Genomic DNA, 18,279 nt, shown 5'->3' with positions numbered 1-18,279 from the left:
CTCCTTTGCAGAGGGCTTCAGAGACCGGGTTGCCCCTTTGCCATCTTGCCGCTTCTCCCTCTGCGGTTGCTGGAATGTGGGGCCAGCCAGGCTTAGCCGGGCCTCTCCAAGATCTTATTCAACCCTTTAGGGTCCTCTGGAGCAGGAGTGAGATTGCCCTACAAGGGCACGACCTGCTCAGCCTGGGAATGATGGTGAGACCGAGGCACGACCCCGCCCACGAAGGGGTACGCGCCGACCTGAAGAACCGCTGCTGCGGCCACGCGCAAACAAAAAAACCTTAACATAATTTTATAGACTGATCTGTGCTAAGAAGAAAATAAAACAAGGTTGTGATATAATAAAGTAAGGTAGGAAGGGGAGAGGGTAGTTAATTTAGACTGGGTGGTGTGGTAGATTAAATTATTGGTTGGTAAATATATATCCATTCTTTTTCCCTACCTCTATGGGAGAAACAGACTCTTCTACTCTGTTGATGTTGAGTTTGACAGTGTGACAAGCTTTGGCTTCACGGTGTATGGAGTGTACTTCTATGCTCCTTGACCTTGGGCATGGCCATATGACTTGCTTTGGAGATGTCAGCAGACACGACACAATCAGAAGCTTGTCGTGTTTATGTATTTGGACTTTCTCTCTTGTACTCTGTCACTGACATGAGAAGAATAGGCCTTGGGTAGAATATCATAGTTTCCTTCTGAGTTTGGGAAATTCTGTTCAAGTGGCATTTCTTTCACTAAATTTAAGGGCTTTGATTCTTGAACATGCATGCTATTTTAACTAATCTCTCAACTAACAATGTGGGAGTCACAAAAAAAGAAGTGAACCAGATTGCATTATTGGTAAGAGATATAAGAAGAAGAGATTTTTACATGAAAATATGTGACTATAATAATAATAATAATAATAATAATAATAAAGGTATATGTAAAACATTTCTGCTGTTGTTGTTAATAGGATCCTTAAGTAACTTAATGAGTAAAACTAACTAAGAGCAGAAGGAGAGGGTATGTTTATTTAGTTCAGTGGCTAAGCTCCACCCCAGACAAGATATTTTCATTTTCAACACATGATACATAAGAAAAGGAAAATGTGAACCACAGGAATGGAATAAATATTGAGGACAAAAGCAAAGTGTTGAATATATTATAGCCACACTAAATTTTAAATGAATAAGTGCTCTAAACTACAAAGAAAAAACTAAAGTAACCAAGTTATTTTAAATTCCACATATCCCCAAAGATGAATAAAAAGTAGATATTAAAATTCTTGTAAAATGGCAAAGAAGCTATGATTAATATGTTCCTAGTACAAAGTATTAATCACATTATCCATGTAAAAAATAATAAAAAAAAACAGTGACAAGAATAGTGGGACTATTTCATGAATCAGTCTCAACGTACACTTCTGGATATAGAATTTATCCTAGAATATTACACTTTAAATCAAATGTTCATAAAGTCATCTATATTGGGAAAGCTCATCTGAAAAAGATTCAAATGGATTGGCGGAATTTAAATGTGAAATTTACTAGTATAACGCCTTGACTGACAGTTGGTTTTGGCAGCAATAGCCTTCTGTAACAACCAGAATCACCAAGAAAGATGTAAATGATAGGACTCAGTGAAAACAGACAACAGAAAACCTATATGCTTATTACAAAGTTAAGACTCTCCTTTTTCAAGCTTATAATATATGCACCAATTTAAGTAATAGTACTTTGCTGTCTAGTTTTGAATCATTTTCTCCAGTTTTATAATTACAATCAGAGTTGAAAAACTAGCACAGACCATGGATGACAGGTTTGAAAATGACGAGAAAATGAAAAGAGGATAGAAGAAACAGATTTACTGATAAGAGTCAGACAAATAAAGAGAACAGAGTTGAGGCCAAGGACTCAAGGAACAACTAAAATTAATCAAAGTAAATTCTGTAGAAAGAAAGTTAAGCCTTTTTGCTTTAGTAACCTTTGTTACCATCATTTTATTACAAGTGCTATAACATATATATAATATATATAACAGATATATATATTTATAATTATCTGTGAGCAATGGGGGGTCTGTTGATTAACACAAGGATAAGTTTAACTACTAAAACTTTGAAAATCTCTATATACATACCTTCTAAAACTATCTATTTTTAGCATAAGTACATGAAACCAAAAAACAAATCTATCCAAAATACTGCATATCCTTTGAACAGTGTTGCATACTTTAGACATTAACTTCAGAAAATCTCAGATTACTTGAAAAAGAATGACAATGTGGTGGCTAAGTTGCACCACATTATTTTCTACAAAATGTCTGATGAAATTGCAAACTGCTAAAGTCCTGTTTTAGTAAGAATGAAACCCACCTAGTATGACTTCAAAGGATCAGTTTTAGAATTAGTCAGGAGACTAAAAAGCTGGAATAATATTTCTTCAGTAACCATGGCAACTTGGAAGAAGAAATTCCCAAGGAATGCGGTGACCAATTGACATGTTTTCTGATTTTTGATATCCTTCCTATGTTTGATGAATTTCTAGCCTTGTGAGGTATGACTCCTCTAGGTAGAAATCCAGAAAAAACTCAGTTATCTAGCCTGCTCTACTCCTAAGACTCCACTAACCAGAGTCAAATGTGCAAAAGTTTGATTCATAAATGAGCAACTTGAGGTCTTCATACAGCATCCATTTTACTCATGAGGATAGTAATAGAAGTATCTATTTCTTGGACATGGAAATGATGGAATTGAGCAATAGTTTCTCCTATTGCTTAATGGGATTGTTGCAGTAAAGGAAGGTTTATCCTTAAACCAGTTTTATGGTATAGTTTTTGGTATTTGAGAATTTAACCTTGACCTTGGTTTTTCAACCCTCTAACAATTTGGTCAACTATCTAATACTCTTTTAAATAAACTCATCTGCTTACTAGCCAGCTGGAAGCAGCTTCTGATACTTAAAAGGAGAAACTTGCTGCTTAAAAAAAAGATATATAAGTTGGTTCTGAAAAAGTGATTGAAGGCAATATAACTTTAGAAAATTCAGAAAGATTTTCTGATTAGTTATCTGGCGCTATAAGGGTTGATTACTCCAAGAATCCAGCTAGTATTCTGGAAAAATAAAATAAAATAAAATCTGGCAGCCATATCCTGCATTAGAAAAGTAACAAATTATTAATGATAGCCACTTAAGTCAAGTGACCACTGAATACAAGACTTTGAGAGATTCAAAAGCTACTTGCTAATCTGAATGAATATGAAGAGCATGAAAATTGAAAAACAAAATTAGTTCCTCCTAATTTTGTAACACAGCTTTAAAAAGAGAATGAAAGTCTCACAATACTAAATTCTCAATTCAAGGCAAGAATCACGGTTATTAGCTGCTCCCTAACATTGTTCCTTGAAAGGTAAAAGTCAGTGTTTGCAAACAATAGTGTCTACCTTTTGTAGGCCAGGAAGCACTAGTGGCCTATGCTGCTTTTCATGTGGATAATAATGGCATGCTGACACGACAGAACTCAAGTAGAAGCACTTTGCTGTAAGAGACAGGAGGAAATGGCAACTGTTATTGCTAGCAGGGTTGAGCTGTAATCAGAATGCTCTGACCCACCGGGACACTGGCTTTGAGTGCTTAATCAGGTGATCTATATGGACAAAATTGATAGGCATCCAAAAAAGTCCAACATAATAAAATCATAAAACATCCACATTAAATGAAAAAAAGCCCTGACCTCAATGAATGACTGCAATCAATATGTGCAATGTCTTCTCCAATTTCTAGTCCTGAGTCAATTCACAGACTTACAAATTTTTGAGTGATTAGAGTGACTACACAACCTCTAAGATGTCTATTGCAATAACATCACAAATACGAACTGCAAAACGTTCAGTGTGGACTTTCTCATCAAGATAACTACAGTAGAGAAAGGAAAATATCAGGTCTTTTAGGTACAGTTGTATAACAACTCTGAGCTAAGGCAAAAACTGGAAAGCTAGAATACCACCGTGGACTACTGGTCAGATTGGATGCTTACGGGAATCAAATGTTGAATGAAGTTTTAACCTGCATCTGCCTCATGTCCAGCCCAGTACGGCCCTATGCACATAATATAGTTATTGCCAGAGTATGTAGTTGACATTGAAGAAGAATTAGAGGCCTAATCAGATAGTGATTTCAAACGTAGCTGCTATTACAGATGTGCATTGAAAAATCTACATTTAGAGGTTGTAGCACCAGATATACAACTGGTAATCTGGCAAATGCTTTTTTCCCCTCAATCCTAATAGAGAAGATCTATAACAGTTATTCTTACATGACAGGTAGAACATTAAGTCATTTCATCTTAGAGTTATATAAAATTATTAGTTTCTCTACCATGGTATATTTCAGAAAAATCATTAGTATCTTGCCATCATATAAAACAACTACATTGATGATGTGTCTTCAGGACCTGGAAAGCAGGAAATCAGTACTCACGATTCTTTGGTAAAGCATACCTATAAGTCCAATAAGGTGGATGATATATCACATGAAAATTTAAGAGCTACACTTTAATATTCTAGGGGTCCAGTGATCTTGAGCATACCAGGAGAGTCTTTATAAAGTTAAAGATAACTTACTGTACCTTGTGCCCCTACTGCTAAGAAAGAAGCACAGTGCTAAGTGATATCATATATCACTTTGAGAATTCTACTTTTCCCTATTTATGAAATGACCTGAAAGTCTCTTAGTTGCAAGAGGGTCCTAGAGGAGAAAGGAAGCTTCCTTGTTAATCCAGGATACAGTGCATCTACCTGGCCCTAATTAATGACAAATAAATTCAATAGTGTTAGAACTGTTGATAACTTATCAGGATGCCATGTAAAGTCTGTGGCAAGTTCTGATAGAGGAATCCCAGCAGAGTTCTTAAAGATTTTGGAACAAATTAATTAGGCTGGAAATTCTTGTCCCCCTGAAAGGTTGCAATAAGCTCACTTTTACAAAGTATTATTGGAGACTGTATATCTGATTGTGATACGACAAATGTACTAGATCTGCCAAAACACACTTGATTTAGCTCATCTACCAAACTATTAAATCAGGTACGCTCAGTAGCAAGTCACATCACGTGATTGTAATATAAATGCAATGAAATTTGAGAAGGTTGTGCCATCAGAAGTGAGATGTCAGATAACTCATACTCTCAGCAATACTTGCCTTGTGGTTGGATGCCATAAAAAACTTTAGACCTTCCTCTTTGTGGGCAAAGATTGGGCACATATTTGTTTTTATAAGGGATAATTGGTGTATTTTGTTGTTACTTAAGTTGATGACACTGCTATTACATTTACGTATGGGAGAAGAATATATTTTGAAGGTTAGGTTTAAGAAATAGCAAAGGGTGTATTTGATGTTAGACAGCCAAGTAGTTTATGTTTATTATGCTTTATTATTTTGGCACCTTTTGAAAATGCTTACATGTTGGAGGATATTCCATACATATAAGTTATGTCCTTCTAAGGTAAAATCCACAAAAAGTATTTTCTTAGCTTCTTTTGTGTCCAGTATACATACAAGTATGTGATCAATGTTCTATCCTACACACGTCAATAAGAAATGAGCAATATGAAAAGGGAAACTCAATGAAGGATCTTCTTTGCTGGTATGGGTGGTGGCAGAAATTTTTGAAGACAACAGAAGTTGTGAGAAGTGAGAAGCAGAAGCAATAATACTTTTCTCTAATGCTTGGCAGAGAAGTACAGTAAAGGGATTTTCTCATATGGACAGTTTTCATGCCATAGTTTGGGACTTGGCTTCTGGAAGTTGACCTGCAAAGCCAGTTTCCTCCACTGAAAACATTCCCTTAATAAATAAGCTGCTTTTCTGACTGACTAGTCATTGCTGCTTAAAAGCAAACATTCAGTATAATAAAAAAATATAATCCACTTTAACAAAGTAATCATGAAAGAAAGAATCCTAAAGGCAACAAGAGAGAAATGTCAGATCACCTACTGGGAAAAACACATCAGAATTGTACCAGACAATACTACAAGTCAGAAGGGACTGGAGTCCCATTTTTAATGCTCTCAAAGATAAACAGTTTCAGCCAGGAATCTCCTACTCCACCAAGCTAAGCTTCATCAGTGATAGAGAATTAAAATACTTCCTAGACATCCAATTCCTAAGAGAATATGCTGCCTTCAGACCAGTCCTTCAGAAGATGTTTAAGAAGGTGTCAAACACAGAAACAAAAGAACGATCATACCCAACACGAAAGTACAGGCAAACATAGGGTTAACAGAGCATACAGATCAATCACAAAAATAAAAACACACACATATATAAATGTAAAAGTAAAGAGAAAGCAGAGCAACCCCCCAGAAGCCCTATGACAGGGATGAACTCTCACATTTCAATAATTAGTTTGAACATGAATGGACTGAATACACTACTGAAAAGGCACGGAGTAGCAAACTAGATAAAGAAGCATGATCCAACAATCTGCTGCCTCCAGGAAACTCAACTCACTGCAAAGGACACCCACAGGCTCAAAGTTAAAGGCAGGAAAATGGAAAGCAGAAAAGAGCAGGGATAGCTATACTGATATCAGACAAAGCAGACTTCAAACCATCAATAAAATATTGTTTCCAAAAGGGCCAAAAATCTGCCATATGTTTATATGTAGCATCTTAATCTTAGGTTAATTTCAAATTTTCTAATAAAGGCATGTAATGATAAGAATTAGTTTTTAGAGGATAAACCAATGCCAGTGCTAGAGCTTTAGGTATAAAACTGAGGTTCACAGGATCTCATGGATGAAATCACAATTGAACCAATCAATGCGAGGGAAATGAATTAAAATTTACTAAGAAAAGTAAGTATTAACAGTATAAAATGACAATAAATAAAGACCAAGAGCATTGTACACTGGTACATCAATTCTAGAGAAGAAAAATAAGTGCTAATAAGATTATTGCCTTTACTATCCATTTAGTATTTTTTGTTTTAAGAAAATAACAAAAATAGTCTAACAATTTATTCAACGGCTCAGTCAGACATGTGATACATCCACATTTCATTCAAAAATAATGTGATGGTAATAAACGAGATATCTTTTTCCTTTCTGTTATAGACTGGAGTTTAGATATTAAATAATTGGTCTTTCTCTAAGGATTAGTACAAAGCCTCCAACCAATGAGGGAGCACACAGGTCATGTCAGTGCCTATAAATCAGCACTGAACAGAATGTTAAGAAGGTTTTCTCTGTTTTCTTCTGGGAAGAAAAGTTCTGCATCTCTTAGAAAATAATTATTCACAGTATTTCCAAGACACAATTAGCTACAGTTACAGACCAAAAAAAATTTGTTTGCTATGTTTTTCAAAGAAAGGACTGACAGCTGAAGTGACACATATGATGAAAAACAGCTATACAACAAATCAAGTAGATTAAATTAAAATGTTACCAGCTGACTTTTGGAAATAACATCATCCCCTTTCCATTGAAAGTCAGAGATTTTAATAGTGCATGGAGATAAGAAAATAGTGCTTTCAGGAGTTTTGTTTAAAAAGCAGCACATCACAAAGAACTCATTTGTCTCTTAACTATATATGTGAAAAATAAGTCAAAGAGTAGGAGTTTCAGGTCTTTATAAATATTTTGGATTTATAGTTTGAAGAGTATAAATCCATTATGGAATAAGCCTATAATCCTATAGATATAATTTCTACAATTTAATTGTTAAAGTGTATAATTGAGGAGGTTATTGTGTTTCTAAATGTTTTACAAGAAACCCTTTGTAAAAATTAGTATAAATCCTGAAATGTTGTCTAATTCTTCTCTCTTGTAAAATGACAATAAAAACTCTCTACTTAATAAGACAGAATTGAGAACTAAGAGCCACTAAAGAGAAGTGTTAGAATGTAGTAAATACTAGGGTTATACTGCTTAGCCGCATGCTACTAAAGTAGAATTTAGATTAGAAAAAAAGTCTCCAAGCCAATTTGACTTCAAAACTTAACAAAATGAATGGCTTTCAAACAGAATATGTTGGAATCCTAACCTAGTTTTCTTGCTACATTAACAAAAAAACTTATTTGCAGTAATGACTTGTATATCTGAATAGATTTTAAAGGACTGAAATAATTCTGACATGTTAGTTTTTTTTATAATTCCTAGAAAAAGTGTAATATTAAGGGAGTTTGTCATCAGCCCATATGTCAGTAGAAACATTAATGCAATAATTCCAATTAATTAAACCATTAATTCCTTTGATAACTTATGAGAACTACAAAGAATAGGCTAAGGGTTTTTAGTTTTAACACTGGTATTAATGGGCTAGAAAAGACAGAAGGTACATCAGTACTTAAGGTAGCAGAACTGAACTGGATTTAAAGAAACAAAATCAATAAACTACAATCTACTTAACACTGGTACCACATAGACATGGTAATTTGTAACTATGTAGTCCAATTTATGTTGCACAGTTTCATAGAAACTTCATTTTAAAATTTCTTATATCTTTAATCAACACCTAACTTTGTCATGATAATTAGGTAAATATTCGGCATGTTTATTATTGAAGTCAAAAGTTTAAGCTTTTGAAATAACATTTTTTTGAAATAACATTTGAAGTATTTAAATAAATTATTCAATCAGTCTTAAAGAGTTACAGAGGAAGATTTGACAATTTCCCTATGTGGTCTGCAGTCAGATAGAACCAAGAAAAAATCTTGACTCTCTTGCTGATCTTGGGCAGTTATCATATATTGCTGAATATAAATTTTCCTTACTTTTAAAATGCAAATATTATTTTAGGGTTGTTTTGAGGAATAAGCAAGATAGTAAATATAAAGTACCAACTATAGTATCTTGGACAAACTTGCCACTCAATAAACAGTTGTTGTTTTATTTTATTTTTTCTGATATAGAACATTTTTTTATTTATTAATTATTTTTTTAATTTTTTTTTTGAGTTGGAGTTTCACTCTATCAACCCAGGCTGGAGTGCAGTGGCACTCCCGGCCACCGCAGCCTCGACCTGCTGGGCTCCGGCGATCCTTCCGCCTCAGCCTTCCGAGTAGCCAGAATTATAGGCGTGCGCTACCACACCTGGCTGATTTTTTGGTTTATTGTAGAGATGAGGTCTCACCAAGATGCCCAGCCGGGTCTCGAACCCGCAGGCTCAGGCAATCCACTCACCTCAGCCTCCCAAGACGTGGGATTACAGGCTGAGCCACCGAGCCTGGCTAGAACGTTTTATTTAAACAGTTTAGATTTTCACTTAAGTTGAGCATTTACAGGTATTTCTTTAGTGCTGAGATCATATTCAGATAATGTTTTCTGGGATTCTAAACTGCTGAATTTTTATAGTAAGCAACTTTTTCATTAGTTGAACAGGCTCAGATCTTTCAAACTCTTCTCCAAATTTAGATCCTTAATAGTTTACTCTGAAAACTGTGATTTCTATGAACATGTCAACATTTTTTCCTAAATATGGAACTCAAAATTGAGGAGAGTTTTATAGTTAAAGTATCATATGAAAAGACTATAATGGAGACAGTTCAGCTGTTGCTGTTACAGCTGTAACTCTTCATTGATTCTAACTACTGTGGGTTTTAATAATCATCATCAGATATTGGCTTCATCCTAGACAGTACAATGAAAATGCTAGTATACATGAGGTTGACAAAGAAAGCCAGTGTGATGCAGTGGAAAGAACACTGTATCAAGAATAGAAACACTCAAGTCTCAGCTATGCTATTTATTAGATGCAATCTCAGAAAAGCCAACATTTCTATAATCTGATTTTCTGGTTTGTAAAATCAGAAGAACAAACACACAAGTGATCCTAAGAGTTAAATAATATATGTAAAAATATTTTAAAACTTTAGTTACTAAACAAATACATATTGTTATTATGGAAACTAGGATATAAGCTCTCTTTCTTGGTTGTCTTATTTATCCTTGTATTCTGAGCATAATGCTCTGACTTAAAGGTACTCAATACTTCTTTATAGAGTGAAAAAAAATTTTTTATACTGAAGCTTCTCAGTACATAGCTTACAGATGGAATAGGGAAGGGGACATGTAGATGCATGCTGTAGACATACAGATATATAAAGAGAGAGACTGATCAAGATACAGGCAATTTGAAATACCACTTCATTATTTCCTTCTTAACATTGTAATAACTTTAGCTGGAATGGCAACTGTGGACCCTTAATAAACAGTTAATAAATAAATGAATGTCATACAATATGTGTGTGTATATATATATATGTGTGTATATATATATTATAAAGCATATATATTATATATTAAAAAGCATATATGCTTTTTATTTTCTAAAGGAGACTGAAGGGTATGCCATCAACATAAAAAACTAAAAAAAAAAATTATCACCATCTTCATTTCCCCAATAATCTGAGCTTCACGAAACAAGATATTCTAGATCTGTAGACAAAAGGTGTATCAAGGTTCTACAAAACAGACTTCTTTATAAAACTCTTTATATGTAAATTTGCTTATTCCTATAAGAGACCAAATCCTTTGGTTTCTCATGGACTATTGATTATCCTCTTTTTACTAATTCGCCTAGTCCAAATTATAGTTTCCATTTGACAGAACTCAAAAGTCCATCCTGGTCAGCATAGTCTTTAGTGATCTTCTAGAATTCTATTGTCAATTACTGTAAGTTTAATGCATTTGATTGTTTATTTAAGCATTTGCATGTGTTGATGTCTATTATTGCTTCAAGTCATTGGTTTTGATTTCATACAATTCCTTAAGAAATATGTTCTTAAACTTTAATTCCAAAACTGGACATTAAGACATTATATAATGCCATAAAGCTAACAAAACATAAAAATGAGTCCCTGTTATCCTCTTGATCTCAGCTTTCAACTGGAAACTTCCACTCCTCTTTTCTGACCTATCCATGAACTTTTGTCCTTATTTTTTACTTCTACATCTTGCCCACAGAGATAGTTTTAATGGCTAACCGGTCACACTCCAGAGCCAGATTATCACTTTCCAGTTTTGCAATTTGAGGGCTGATAATATCCATTGTGAGTAATGAACACACACACACACACACACACACACACACACACACACACACACACACACACAGTTTCTGGAATCTAGTAAATGCTTTGTAAGTATAAGTTTTTATCATCATTATCACCAGTCTTTAATTTTGGGACTTTGGATAGTGCTTTTTCTAGGACCTCTAGTTTTCCTCCTTGACTAACTGCTCTCACCATTTGTATTATGAGATTTTCTAACCATTCTGAGTAAGAACTCCATGTGGTGTGACCCATCTCCAAAAGCTACATCTAATCAATGATAAGCCTTCAATGATAGTACAAACCCACACTGACTGCCACAGCCTATGACTCAAAGTTGACACTTCGTTGCTTTGTCTTTGATTTTAATAAATTCTTATCACCATCTAAGTTTTAAAAACTTAATTATAATACACTAATGAAGAAAAGTCATCTAAATATCTTTTTCAAGTTAAAACCTTTTACTAAAGAATAAAGCTTTTTGTCATGGTATTAATTCAATAATTGATAATTTAGATGGACATTTTTGAATTATTACATAAAAACAAAGATAAACAATTTTAGATATTAGATGACCCCAAAGAAAGTCTTTATGCTCACTGTACATTGATTACAATTTTTGTTGTTTAAACAAAGATGCTATCTAAAAATCAATGCCAAAAGATTACATTAGTTATTATACCAAACTAGTTTTTATGTGTACACACATAAGTTTATATTTTGATTTTAAGTTGGAATATATTTTGTGTTCCTTATTACAGGAACAATGGGATTTAATCTAAGCACTGAGTTTTATCTTTAATGTCCTCTCAATTACTCCATTGTTGGAATGGATCACGTCATCTCATCAAAGTCTGTGATTGCTCATGTGTCAGTAAGTTCTTTCAAGATTGTTCTGAATGCAAATGAATCCACCAATACAAGAAAGAGGATCAAGAAGATTGTTAAACTGTAAAGTGGAAGATAGCAGTAAATCTGATCTTAAAGTATATTTTATGAAATAAACTTTCAAAGATGAGTGTAAGATAGAAAAATGGTAAATAAATTTTAAAATAAAAACTATATTAACTTAAAAAAATCATAAAACCTTTAAAACCCTATTCACTTCATTGGTTTTACTATCTTATCTTCAAATCAAAATTTCTGCTCCTCAAATTCAGTGAGGATGATACACTTATGATCCAGTAGAAACATCATTTGACAAAGTGGTCTGTACTGGCTATTTTTCCAAATCCAAATATCTTCCATTTGTTTGTTATTATGTCATCTGAAATAACAATTTTACAAATGTGGAAGGTATATTTCTGATGGTTTGAATTAAAATACAGGTTATGTATAATAGGCGAACTTTCCTGTTGGCATAGAAAAATAAAGTACAACTGACAACATAGGCAGCACTTGAAAGTGAGGGCAAATTATTTATTTTAATATGCAATATTCAGATAAAAACACTTTTAAATATGAGACCCAAACAAAAGTTAAAAGGGCAGATATTTTAGACCAGAGATACTAAACTGCTATTGAGCTGCTTCTTGCATATGCATTTGCAACTACAGGTCTGCTCCAGGTTGAACAGGAGCAAGAGTCATTAATTAGGACAAGAAAGGGGGGCATGAGGCTATGGAATGCCAGAAAAGTCCTATTCTTCTATATTAGTGTATAATTAATGTGTAAAATAACTACCATGATACAACTGATTTATACCAACAATTAAAAATCCCTCAAGAGGTTTATCACTTGTCAGAGAAAATATTCACAGTCTTAAAGAATTTTAGGATATACAGTCTTACAGAGACATTAGAGTTCAGTTAGTTGAACTTCCATATTATCAATATGAGAAAAGGAAGGCACCTCGAGGAATTGAATAACTTATACTGAAATTATGTTTAACTGATCAGGAAATAAAGTTCATTTTGGCTAAATATTACCTTCTAATAGTTTGAGATGCAAATACCTAAGAATACTGTAGTAAAACTGGGTTAAAAGAACCTTTTATAATTAAGAAATTTTGACACTGCCTTGACCACAAAATCTTTGAAGATAATTGCTCCGTACTCCTCTCTAAAAATCTAAATGGAAAGAATACTATAAAGTGAAGGCTATTTCCCAGAAGGTGATTTAGAAAACGCAGGGCATAATTCTGGTTCCTAAGAGGAAAAAAAATAATCTTTTATTACATTTGGATGAGATTTTATTTCTTAGGAATCACTGCTTGGCTGTGAGTAGTTGTTGCTTGCTTAGTGTTATTCACACTTCCTCCCTCACAGCAAGCTCATGTGTACCAGTTGTAACTTGTGGATGGGTTGGAACTCGTCATTCTAATCCAAGGGTCATAGGTCATTATAAACCACAAATTCTTCCTCCCTACAGAGTGTCATGGATGTGGTCTTTCCCATCGCGTTTTTCTGTAATCTTTATATAAAACAAAGTTTATGGCACTAATGATCAGATCTGATACGAGTATATTGTAATACATTTTCTGGCAATTAATATAAAGAGAAATATTTTCCAGACTAGCTTTAAGGGATTTCAATTGTCTAGTTACAATTCATGGGATAATGAAAGAATAAACATTCTAAAGGGCTAAGAGAAATTTTCTCCATAAGATAATTTTGATGATCTAGAACAAGGATTGACAAACTTTCTTTTGTAAAGAACCAGATGGAGCACATTTTTTGGGTATGTGGCCTGATAGCCTCTCTCAACTATTTAACTCTGCTGCAGCATGAAACCAGCCAGTGAACAATACAGGAATGAATGGAATGAACATGAGTGTGTGTTCCAATTAAACTTTATTTACAAAAATGGCAGCATGTCAAATCTGACCCATGAGCTATCGCTTGTAACCTCTGCTCTAGATTTATAGTGATTCAAGAGAGTTTGAAACCAAAATTTTAATTTTAATAAAATACAATACCATCTTCTAATGAAAAATCACTATACTTGCAAGGTACCTAGTTGATTCTCAAAAAAATTAAATATATTTTAAAATTCTTTTAGGTTTCCCTGTCTGCCTTTCCATCTCTGCTATATTATAGTGATGTTTAAATTCATAAAAAATTAGACAATTTATTTCAAATCCTATAGAAAATTTATAAATGCTTAGGCTGTAAAACATTAACTTTTAAATATCATATTATATTTGTGAATTCAATATAATAATAACCCTTATTTGTTGGGTTTAGATTTTACGGACAAATTCTTGGAAAGATTATCATGTAGAATTTTTATTAGGTATTTTTATCGCTGAAATTGATTCATCATTAATTTGAATTACTTTTCTGGTTAACCATTTTAAAAGCCCTCCTTATTTGGATATGTTCATTAATACTAAATTTTGGTTATAATTATGACTCAAACTAATAGTACAAATACTATGTCTCTGACTTAGTAAATACTTTAGAGTTAATAATTTTAATGATTTAGGATATAATGTGAGTGTAAATTATAATTCACCTAACGTGTATAGGTAGCCTCTTTGTCATGTCTAAGATGTTTAAATGAGGTAAATAGTGGGTATTTATACATTTCTATTAATTTGGCACATAAAAATTGGTAAATATCATTAAAATTGAAGAAACTCTTTTTCTCAGTATAATTCTCATTCTGAGTACAATTTTATTACTCAATAGGATTGAAAAATTTATTAATTTCAGATATACACAAAAAACCTATGTTGGCCTCTATGGTGATTTGTGAATCTGTTGCATTTAATATTGTTAGATACTTTTAAAGTTATTTGAAAAATTAAGCATTTTGAATTTTTCATTCTGTGTTCCCTTGCCTTTTAACAGTAAAAGACTGAAGGAAAAGATGTAGGAAAAAGAAGTTCTCATTTTAAACTTCTAGTGAATTTGGTAAGGGTATGATGATGCCAAATGAAAAATTATTTAGGACAAAAGACACATAATGGCAGGACCTAACACAACATTAGACTTCTTCCCTCAAAGTTTTTCAAAAACTTCAAGGGAAAAAGGCTACTTCACAGACTGACATGTACACTCAGTTGGAGCCAAGGTTTATAGGCCTTTTGTATTGTCTGATGTTGAAAATCTCAAGTTGATTCTCCAGTTAAAACACACACACACACACACACACACACACACACACACACACACACACACACATATACACACATACACACAAACCTGGAAAACGAAAAGGAAAATTTTTGTTCTGCAAATGTGTTCCTCTCTGATGCAAACAGAAATCCAGCAGAGATGAGTCTTTTGGAAAGAGACAAGGAGATTATGAATTTGCTAAAAAAAAAAAAAAACCAAACCAAACCAAAACAAAACACTTGCTTCTTCTAAATATGAGTTTATAAGCTCCGAGAAGTCTTTTTTGTAAGAAAATTCCCAAACCCCAAGATATTCATAAACATTAACTCAAAACACTAAAATACAATTTTGGAAAAGAAGAAGAGTATAAAGAATCCTAATTTTTTTTAAGTGACATAATAAAAAGATCTAGTAGTTAGCTGGTTCTTTCATTTCAGATAATCTATTCACTTTTTAAAAACAGATTTTGTTTAGAAACATTCAACCTTAAAAAAAATTCTACAAATGTGTTATTAATAAAACTCCAAGTCTCAAAATGGAAGTAATACATTTCCTTCAAGTATACTGATGTAAACAGTTGCAACGTTCTGTGAATTACGAAATAAAGTTTTAGAATTCACACTATAAACTTTAGAGGAAATAGAAATAGAAACACTAATCTGAGAAACAAATTTTTAATAAGCAACAGTAATGCTACTAATAGTTTTTGTTTTTTTCTAATAATGTAGTGAAGATGATCAAATTACAGTAGATATTTATATATGCCGTTCTATTTTATAACATGAATGAATTCTTAACAACTCTATAAGGTAGGTAGTAAATCTATCCTCCTTAATATACAATAAGCAAAACTTGGTGCAAACGGAACCTAATGTAGCCATTTTTTTTGTTGTTGATATTTAATGACACCTCTACATGTGATAATTGGTTTATTGACTAATACAAATGAATACTAGTTCTTTAATATGGCTTGTAAAAACACACAGGTTAAATGGCAGACTTCATTGTCAGTTCTCTTCAAAAGTTAATTTGCCCTTCATATAGGAAAAAGATAACTCTTAAAAAGGTATTTCTTACTTTTATTTTAAGCATTTCTTATGATAGCCGCATAACCCCCTTTGATGGAAAAGAAGTATGATCTTTAAAATTTTTTTCTTTTAGGAAATATCTTCCATGTCAATTAAAGAAATGCAAGTCTAAAATAATTTTATGAATGAGTTTGCTTTGTCATATAATTCTTTTGTCCGGATTTAGAGCTCAAATAAGGACTGGTCATATACTACTAAGAAAAGATACTAAAAATGTGGAAACCTAAATAACCACTGACAGATGAATGGATTAAAAAAACTTGTGATATAGGGCTCGGGGCTGTAGCTTATGCCTTTAATCTCAGCACTTCAGGAGACTGAGGCAGAAGGATTGCCTAAGCTCAAGACTTCGAGATCAGCATGGACAACATAATGAGACCTCATCTCTACAAAAAATTTAAAAAAACTAATCAGGCTATGGTGCCCACACTTATAGTCCCAGCTACTCAGGGGGCTGAGGTGGGAGAACCATTTGAGCCCAGGAGGTCAAGGCTGCAGTGAGCTGTGATTTTGCCACTGCACTCCAGCCTGGGTGACACAGTAAGATCTTGATCAAAACAAACAAACAAACAAACAAAGAAACAAAAAAGAGTGGCATATACATACAACAAAGTACCATTTAGCCTTAAAAAAGAAGAAAATTCTGTAATATGGAGAAGATGAATGAATTTTGAGGCCATGGTGCTAAGTCAAATAAAACGGTCATAGAAAGACAAATATTGCATGGTTCTACTTAAATAAGATATCTAAAATATCCAAATTTATAGAATAAAAGAGTGGAATGGTACCAGGGGATAGGGAGAGAGGGAAATAGGAAGAGACTAAACATGACATAGTTTCAAAGACAAGCAAGATGAAGAAGTTCTAAAGATCTGTTGTATGACATTACATATCTACAGTCAATGATAATATATTGCAGACCTAAAATTTTAAGAAAATAAATCTCATGTTAAGTGTTTTTATCAAAATAAATAAATATTTTAAATAAGAAAAGATGATAAAAATGATATACATACAAGAAGTCTTGATTTTATTTCAAATCTATGTTCTTTCATGATAGCAACCTTTGTAAGCATATAAAAAAGTGGTTCCTTTGCTACATAACTACCTTTGAAATAGATTACTTAAAATAAATTATTTGTGGGCACATATGGAAATAGGAATTTTCTAAGAACATATTATTCCCTGAAAAGTCAACTGACTCATTTGGCTTAGAATTTTCTCTTCAGAAGGTCAGGCACCTATCAGAAGTTTGTTTGGATGACAATGCTTTTAAAAACTTCCTGGGGTGAGCTGCACAAAGATTTAATCCCACACAAAATACTACTGTGAATGGTTAATTTACTTGGAAACGTTAATTAGCAATTTTTGCTCTGTTGACAAATTCACCTTTGTTAGGACCTAATGGTAGCCATTGAAAGGTGGGGATTTTCTTTATATCATACCAAATTTAACTTCAAGTTAAGAACAAAGGACTAAGGTGGTGTTGTGAGCTTTTAGTATACTACTCAAACTGCCAACTACAGGATAATATCTTTTTTTTTTTTTTAGTTGGAGTCTCACTCTGTCACCCAGACTGGAGTGTAGTGGCCACTCCTGGCCACCGCAGCCTCGACCTGCTGAGCTCTGGCGATCCTTCCGCTTAACCTTCCAAGTAGCTGGAACTACAGGTGCACGCTACCATGCCCGGCTAATTTTTGATTTATTGTAGAAATGAGGTCTCGCCAAGTTGCCCAGCCGGGTCTCGAGCCCGCAGGCTCAGGCAATCCACTCACCTCAGTCTCCCAAAATGCAGGATTACAGGCTGAGCCACCGAGTCTGGCTGCAGGATATTTTATGTTTACTATTTATTTGCCATTTTGAACACTAACTAGTGAAGTTTAGATATTGTATCAAATTTCCTCATGCATACTATGTTTTATTTATGTTTGCTAAGTTACATTATATCACACATGAAATATGTGTTTATATGTTTACATATGTATACTTAAAATATTTTATTATATATAGCACACAGTAAATATATACATAAAACATACTAGCTGGGCTCAGTGGCTCAGCCTGTAATCCCGCGCCTTTGGGAGGCTGAGGTGAGTGGATT

The 18,279-nt window shown here is 33.4% G+C and overlaps 1 protein-coding gene across 1 annotated transcript in view; it reads right to left on the bottom strand.

Annotated features, from left to right (window-relative positions):
• Nucleotides 1–158: 158 nt before the first annotated feature.
• The window catches only part of LOC103267917 (coiled-coil domain-containing protein 91-like), a 62,135-nt gene continuing 44,014 nt past the window's right edge, over nt 159–18,279 (bottom strand). The window contains exon 6 of the mRNA XM_008065484.2: nt 159–308. Within this exon, the coding sequence (XP_008063675.2) occupies nt 159–308 (150 nt within the window). The remainder of the gene's footprint in view (nt 309–18,279) is intronic.

This window comes from Carlito syrichta, unplaced genomic scaffold, assembly GCF_000164805.1.
Source record: "Carlito syrichta isolate Samal-C Ts95f unplaced genomic scaffold, Tarsius_syrichta-2.0.1 Scaffold308561, whole genome shotgun sequence".
In the NCBI taxonomy this organism is placed as follows: domain Eukaryota; kingdom Metazoa; phylum Chordata; class Mammalia; order Primates; family Tarsiidae; genus Carlito; species Carlito syrichta.
This window is presented reverse-complemented; position numbering and strand designations above follow the sequence as displayed.